Raw genomic sequence first — 8,455 nt, 5'->3', positions numbered from 1 at the left:
TGAGCACTGCCTTCAGCAAAACTGGAAAAAAGCAAAGCCTTGTGCCTTGATTATCTAGTGCTGCTATAACAGAAATGCCACAGTGAATAGCTTTAACAAACAGAAGTTTATTCTCTCACAGTCTAGGAGGCTAGAAGTCTAAATACAGGGTGCCAGCTCTGTGGGAAGCCTTTCTCTCTGTGTTGGCTCTGGGGGAAGGTCCTTGTCATCAATCTTCCCCTGGTCTAGGAGCTTCTCAGCGCAGGGGCTCTGGGTCCAAAGGATGCTGTGCTTTCCCTATGCTTCTTTCTTGGCAGCATGGGATCCCTCTCCTCTGTGCTAGATTCTCTCTTTTATATTTCAAAAGAGATTGACTCAAGATACAACCTAATCCTGTAGATTGAGTCCTGCCTCAATAACATAACTGCCTCTAATCCTGCCTCACTAACATCATAGAGATTAGAATTTACAACACATAGGATAATCACATCAAATCACAAAATGGAGGACAACCACACAATACTGGGAATCCTGGACTAGCCAAGTTGACACACATTTTGTGGGGGGGAACACAATTCAATCCATAACACCTTGGAATAAAGGTCCTCATACTGACGAGTGACCTTCCTGTTTCCTTCTTCCTGTCTCTCCCCTTTCTCTCTCCCTTCCCTCTCAATGCCTTCCCCTTTCTGTGTCTCCCCCTCTCTGTCAGTCCCTCTCTTCTTTCCTCCTTCCCTCCTTCTCTGTCTCCTTCTTGGTATCTTTGCCTCTCTAGTGCCTCTCTGTCTCTCCCTCTTCTTCCTTCCCTTCCCACTGTATCCTCTCTTCTTTCTTTGTCTCAGTCTCCCCCTCCCTCACCTCTCCTCACCCTCTCCGCCTCCCCTCTTCTCTCATTTCCTCTTGCCTCCCACCATCCCCCCACCAACGGTTTCATAAATATGTGTGGAATTTCTTTTAGCAGGTATTGGTTTAGACAACCATGAGGTTATTCTGGGGGGCGGGGTGAAGATGCGATCCAGAAAAATTCAAACTGGCCTCAGAGAAGTCAAGGAGTTGGGGCACATTTGCCAGCATTCACCTTTTTATTCCCTCACAGACTGGTATGAGCTTCTGCTCTGGTTTCAGCCCTGTATTTGGTGCTAGGGGCACCACTGATTCATTCAATCATTCGAACTTCCTTAGTCTTCCCATCACATTTAGAACAAAATGCAAACTCCTTGCCTTGGACAACAAGGGTTGGCATTACCTGGCCTCTGCCCACCTCTCTGCTCTTTCTACCCCAGTCTCCCTTCCTCATACCCCTTGAACCACCCTGGCCTCCTTACCACCCACACGCTCTACCCACACTCTCACCTCAGGGACTTTGCACTTACATGATCTGTGGTAGGGGACTCAAGAAAGTAAGAGGCAATTATGGAATGAAGCCAGTACAGGTGGCTGTTGGAGCTCTGAGGAGGGGCCAAATCTGGGCACCCTTCCTGGAGAAGGCACCTGAGGCTGAGTTTTGGAGAATAAGTAAGGGCTAGCCAGGTCTGGGGGAGATGGGAGTGGATGGGGGCAGTGAGAAAGGCATTGCAGGTAGAGGGAGCCCCAAGTGCGAACACGTAGGGGGCAGGATGCATGGTGCATCCGTTTTGGAATTGCCCAGGTCAGGCGGGGCCCACACTCAATCTGTCTGGGTTCAAATCCTAGCCCTGCTGCCAACGTGCTGTGACACCTTGGGCAGATTACGCTGTCTCTCTGTGCCTCCATTTTCTCATCTGTAGAATGGGGAGGATATTGTGCCAGCTCTATCTTGTTGTTATAAGGACCCCTTACATTAAGACATGTGCAGGACTCAGCACCGTGCCTGGCACACAGTAAGCACCCAGTCACTGTCAGCTCTCCCTCTGGGGAAAGCCCTTGCATGCCAGGCAATGGGGTCCAGCATCACCTTGAAGGAGAGCCTCTGAAGAGGTCAGCAAGGGCAAGCGTGCAGTCAGATTCGCATTTCAGAAAAATCCTCTGGTTGCTGTGTGGGTAGGGTGTGTCGGAGTGGCCTGGGAAGTACACAGAGGTTAAGAAGGCAGGCTCTTCAGACTGTCTGGTACAAATCCCAGCTCTGTCGCTTACTAGCTCTGGAACCTTGGCAGGTAACTTAACTTGGGTGTGTCTCGGTTTCCTCATCTGTCAAGTGGGCATGGCAATAGTACCCACCTTTAGAGTTGCTGAGTATGAATGAGTTAATCCATGGGAATTGCCCAGAACATTGTGAGTACTTAATAACCATCAGACCAGGTAGAATTATTATTATTAACTATAAAGTTGACAGGTGAAAGGAAAGGATGTTGAAACTATCTTTGCTGGGACAAAGAGATCCCAAAGAGGCTGGCTGGGGCGGTCTCCTACCTTGGCAGCCAAGCAGTGCAGGAAGCTTCTGGATGGGTGGAGTTAGGGGATGGTGTGGGCTCCTATCTCCAGGGGGTTAATTCAGTGCTAATCTTGTAACAGGCCAGCCTAACCATCTGAGCTGAGGAAACACTAGTTGCCTGCTTTGTATCCGCACATTAATGGAGCAGCTCACTCTCGCCCGGAACCCAAATTCGCTCAGCAGCTGATAGCGCGTGAGAGAAACTTGAGGCAGGAGAGAGGCTCTAGGAGAGACACAGGACCACTTCCCTGGGTTTTCCACTCTGAGCTTCCCTGCTTAGGGGAGCAATCTTGCCCAGCCTCAAGAGAGGCAAACAGACCTGAGCTCTCACCTTTAATCTCTGTGTGACCTCAGGAGATTTACCAAGCCTCTCTGGGCATCAGTTTTCTCATATAAAGTAGGGATGATGATACTTACCTCTCACAGTTGGTGCATGGGCTGAGTGTATTCATACAAGTAGAGGTCCTCTGGGCCTCACAGAGGGCTCAGCTCTTAATGAATCAAAGTTGTTCTGGAAGTTGTAGTCATTAATAGTGTAGGGGTCCAACAGATCTGGCCTTGCACCCCAGCTTCACCATTCGCTAAAGGACACGGACAATTCACTAAATCGGAAGTGCTCCCTCACTGGTGAGGGATAAGTGAGGTGATGGACTCAGGGGCTTCAGACAGGGCCTGGCACACAGTAGGTACTAAATAAATGGTGGCTGGGACCATTATTAAGTGTGCTCAGGTGGGGACCCTGGAACACCCCTCTCTGAGCCTCAGTTTCCTCATCTGTAAAATGGGGGTGATTTCATGAGATGATATTGGAAAATATTTAATATTACTGGGCAATCGCGACCACGGAGGGAGGGTGATAGTCATCTTTGAGAGTGGCATTAGGCGCATTGGGCTACAAAGACCAGACTGGGAAGAGCATGGAGCCCCTTCCCGGGCTGGGGTGTCTTCAGGGAACCCTGCATTTCCAGTTGGGAGAACTGCATCATGTCCCCTTTTGAATGGCTTTGAGTCCTGATATTTGGTTTATAAAGGGTTGACTATGAAAGGGACACTTTCAACAAGCCATTTATAAAGCATTGATTCATTTACTGAGTATGAATGGAGGGCCCACTATGTGCCGAGATACAGCAGGCAATAAGACAGTTAAAGTCTCTGACCATAAAGAGCTATATTCAAGTGGGGGAGACGACAACCCACAAAAATAACAAACGTATATCAAATAAATAGGACAATAGGAGGTGGTGAGGGCTTTGATGTGGAGAGAGATCAAGGAAGCTATATTAGATACAGGGATGAGCAAATGCCTCTCTGGTGATGTGACATTTAACTCATCTACTTACAAGAAGGAGCAAGACATGAAAATCCGAGGTCAGAGTCCTGCAGATAGAGGAAACGGAAAGTGCAAAGGCCCTGAGACAGGAACAGGCTTGGCATGTTTGAGGACACAGCATTTCAGGGAAGAAGACAAGACACAGCTCCTGAAGATGCACACAGCCAACTACCAAACAGTGGACCATTTTGATAGAGGAGGCATAGTAGCTGGGAGAACACAAAGGAGGAACATCCCACCCAGCCTAAGAGATCAGGGAAAGCTGCCTAGAGGAGGTGACTTCTGATCTGAGACCTAAGTGACAGGTAACAGAAGAGGAGAGGAAGGGTTTCCAGGTAGAGGGAACAGCATGTGTGAAGGTTCAGAGGTGGGGCAGGGCCTGATACCTTCATTAGGGGAATTACAAGAATTTGAATGCAATTGGATCCCAGAGTCGAAATGTTGGAGTGTGGGGAAAGGATCAAGGGTCCCTGACCTTTAGGCAGAAGAGGCAGGACTCACCTCAGCCCAAAGGGTCTGATCACAGAACTGCTGTGCTGAGAAGGGCATTTCAGGGTGGGCAGGAGGGATCAGAGAAGCACCTGGAGGCAGGGAGGCTAGCATGCAGAGGGGGTGAGGGTGAAGCTATGGCCAGCATAAGCAGCAGTTCTGGGGTGGAAAAGGCAAATTCCAGGGACCTTACGAAGGAGAAAGGACTGACTGGGTGACAGCCTGAGGGACAGGGGGTGAGGGGAGGAGATGGAAACCTCAGGGAACTCAGAAGAGCAAATAGCCGAGTGTCTTCTGGCTCGGTGGGTGGTCAAGGGATTTGAAGTCTGACAGACTGAGGCCAAGTCCTGGCTTTTCACCTTCCTAGTTCTGTGAGCAATCTTGTCATCCCGCCTCTGAGCCTCAACTTCCCCATCTGTCCAATGAAAATAGTAAAACCCACGTTGAAGAGCTATTGGGCAGATTGAATATGAAAGTAGAGGAAGGCCCCTAGCACACAGCTGGATGGGATGTTCCTCCTTTGTGTTCTTCTAGCTACTGTGCCTCCTCTATCAAAATATTTCACTGTTTGGTAATTGGCTATGTGTGTCTTCAGGAGCAGTGTCTTGTATTCTTCCCTGATATACTGTGTCCTCAAACATGCCAAGCCAATGTACATGTTGATTCCCTTAATTGACCTTGGCCTTGGCCACCCACTTCACCTCTCTGGGCCTCTGTTTTCTCAACTTTAAAATGGAAACAAGAATACTGTCCTTGTGGTGCTGCTGGCATGAGTTAATGAGATTATTTCCATAGGCTCAGGACACCCCCCACCCAGAGTAGGTGATCACAGATCTCACCATCTTCTCTTTCTTTCTCCCCAGCAGGAACAGTTGCAACAGAATGGCCTGGCAGGGACTGCTGCTGGCTGCTTGCCTCCTGACACTCCCCTCTGCCACGGCAGATTGCCTGTCCCCGTGCTCCTTGTGTGCAGTGAAGACCCAGGATGGGCCCAAGCCCATCAACCCCCTGGTAGGTTTCAGGCAGGGTCCTCGATGCCCTGGTCCTGGGCCAGCAGAGACTGGCCATCTGTGTATGGAGGTCTGGGATGCTGGTGCTTGTCCTCTAGACTCGTCCGATCTGTGCAGGGCTTGTCCTGCCCTGTGGACAGCCTGGGCACCAGGGGCTGCTGTTTCCAGCTCCCACTCCACTTTAGGTCTCCCCACCACGGGTTCACTGAGGTCCATGGAGAGGCTCAGGTTTCCAGGGAGCCTGGTGCCTGGCAACAGGGAGTGTCATTCATTAAGTGGTGCTGACTTTGGGAATGGGCAGTTCAAGATGAACTTTTCAGGGCTTCTCTCCACTGGGCTGATGGGCACCTCCAAGTCCAGTCACTGCCGTGGAAGGTGTTCTCTCCACCCCCTAAATGCCAGTGTCTGGGGGACAGGGTCAAAGCCTTGACTTGTCTCCTGAGTCTTAGCATCTCTTGGCCTGGCCTTGGTTTTACTCTGAGTCACACTCCCCCAGGTGTCTCCCTGTGCAAGAAAGGCGGGAGTCCAAGCACCAAGGGTGTGGTGTACAGACCAGACTTTGGGTCTTCCACTTTTTAGTTCCATGACCCTGGAATCTGCTCTCCGTGCCTCAGTTTCCTCATCTGCAGTATGACAATGATTCCATGAGACAAGGATGGAGAATATTTAATACATGATGCTAGCCACTGTTTACTAAGATGTATACAACCCATCAGGTGCTGTTCATATATATATGACCTCGGGAAATCACAGTGGTTGTGAGAACTCGTGGCATTACACTACCCGGGTGCAAGTTCCAGTATTGTCCCTTATAGGCTCTGCTGGCTGCTGACTTTGGGCAAGTTATTTAACCTCTCTGTGCCTTAGTTCTAGGAGTCCTGGTTGCACAGCAGTTAAGGTCGGCAGTTTGAACCCACCAGCAGCTCCATGGGAGAAAGTTGTGGTAGTCTGCTTCTGTAAAGATTTACAGCCTTGGAAACCCTATGGGGCAATTCTACTCTGCCCTATATGGTCGCTGTGAGTCAGAATTGACTTGATGGCAAAGAGTTTTGGTGCCTTAGTTTACTCTTCTGTAAAATGGGGCTAATGATAGTAACAACCTCATAAGGTTGCTGGGAAGATCAAATGCATCAGTGCACGTGAAGCACTTGGAACAGAGCCTGGCACATTGTCAGGTACTGTATCATCACCACCATCATGATAACTGGATTCTCCTAACACCTCTATGAAGTAGATACTGTTGTCCCCCTCCCCTTGATTTAATGAACCCTCATGTGTCCCCTCACATGTATTATTTCTACCATTCTGCATTGCTTCTGTCCCCCTCTATAAAATGTTGCAGTATCCTTCACACCTGGGAAAGTTAGGGAGAGTGAACCGCTCCTTCTGGGAACAGGAAGTGAGGAGAGGAGGGGTGAGCCTCTCAGAGTACTGTGGGAAGCTCTCACTTCCAATTCTGACATTACCATGTGTAGCCATATGCCCTTGGGAAAACTCTCCAAGCTGGTTTCCTCTTCTTCTCCAGGGGCACAAAATCACCTACCTTTAAGCGTCATTGGGAGCATCAGAGTGGGTAGCCCTGTGCTTAGCAATGGTAGCTGATTTTGATTTTCTCAGACACTGGTCAGTGACTGCCCAGGGTGGGAAGAGTGCATTGTGTTTTGAAGTTTCACGGGGTGACATGACCACTATGTCTTGTTGGGTCTTTTGCAGGTTTGCTCCCTGGAATGCCAGGCCTCCCTGCTGCCCTCTGAGGAGTGGGAGAGATGCCAGGGCTTCCTGTCTGTTTTCACCTCCATCACCCTCGGGCTCAATGGCAAGGGAGACTTGGAGAGCAATGCTGTTTTGGAAGATGCTTACGATGAGCTCGCCAAGCGCTCTGAGCCTTTCCTGAAGAAGCTGGAGAAAAGCAAATTCATCTCAAACACCCCCACAAGGGAGAATTCTCTGAGCCAGAGCCTGGAGGAGAAGCTCAGGGATCTCTCAGGCAGGTTTGAGGAGGGAGCAGAGTCTGAGCTGATGGGAGACACACAGCTGGAAGATGGTATGATGGAAGCTGAGGCACTCGGGTCTGATGAGGAGGACCTCAAGGAACAGGACAAACGCTATGGGGGCTTCTTGCGCAAATACCCCAAGAGGAGCTCAGAGGTGGCTGGGAAGGGGGATGAGGATGGAGATACGGCAGCCCACGAGGACCTGTACAAACGCTACGGGGGCTTCTTGCGGCGCATCCGTCCCAAGCTCAAGTGGGACAACCAGAAGCGCTATGGTGGCTTTCTCCGGCGCCAGTTCAAGGTGGTGACTCGGTCTCAGGAAGATCCCAATGCCTATTCTGGAGAGCTTTTTGATGTGTAAACACCTTCCCCATCATGGAGTTGAGTTGGGAGCTACCCCTGGCACCTTTCCAGATTAGAGTGCATTCATTCATCCTCCTGTATGTGCCCCACCCCCACGCTCAGTCCAGCACTTTCTACAAAACATCCAAACCTAGCCAACTTTTCTTCTGGGGTCAATGATGGAGAAGGAAGGAGGTTTCCCCACCAAACCGTACACTTAGTGCTTGTCTCAGGCTCCTAGACCTCTAAAACTGCCACCATAACCAACTCTTGATGTCAATCCCTCCACCCTGTTCATATGACTTCCCAATTCTTCATAACCTCTAGATCTACGAGCCCCAAGCTTTACCGATCACATGCCTCTGTCAGAAGAAACATGAGCATCCCTCCCAAATCCAGATATATTCATTCAGATATTATATACATGTATCTAAAACATAAGAAAGGTAGAAATGGTAGAATAACAAGATGTTGTGGTTAGATGCTGTTGAGTCGGTACTGATTCATAGTGACCCTGTGTACAAGAGGATGAAACATTGCCAGGTCCTGTGCCATCCCTACAATTGCTGCTATGTTTGAGCCCATTGTTGCAGCCACTTTGTCAATCCATCTCATTGAGGGTCTTCCTCTTTTTCACTGACCCTCTACTTTATCAAGCATGATGTCCTTTTCCAGTGACTGGTCCCTCCTGACAACATATCCAAAGTATGAAGTCTCGCCATCCTTGCTTACAAGGAGCATTCTGGCTATACTTCTTCCAAGACAGATTGTTAGTTCTTCTGCCAGTGTATGGCATATTCAGTATTCTTAACCAACACCATAATTCAAAGGCATCAGTTCTTCTTCCATCTTCCTTATTCATTGTCTAGCTTTAGCATGCATAGGAGGCAATTGAAAATAC

General features: G+C 49.4%; 1 protein-coding gene across 1 annotated transcript; it reads left to right on the top strand.

Moving 5' to 3' along the window:
• The first annotated feature begins 5,090 nt into the window (after positions 1-5,090).
• Positions 5,091-7,573, top strand: PDYN (prodynorphin). Its single transcript, XM_004383000.1, has 2 exons — positions 5,091-5,219; positions 6,932-7,573. The coding sequence occupies exons 1-2, from the start codon at positions 5,091-5,093 to the stop codon at positions 7,571-7,573; spliced, it is 771 nt and encodes a 256-aa protein (XP_004383057.1).
• The last annotated feature ends 882 nt before the right edge of the window (positions 7,574-8,455 follow it).

Source organism: Trichechus manatus, unplaced genomic scaffold (genome assembly GCF_000243295.1).
Source record: "Trichechus manatus latirostris isolate Lorelei unplaced genomic scaffold, TriManLat1.0 scaffold00104, whole genome shotgun sequence".
Lineage (NCBI taxonomy): Eukaryota > Metazoa > Chordata > Mammalia > Sirenia > Trichechidae > Trichechus > Trichechus manatus.
The sequence above is the reverse complement of the archived record's forward strand: the minus strand, read 5'-3'. Positions and strand labels throughout refer to the sequence as shown.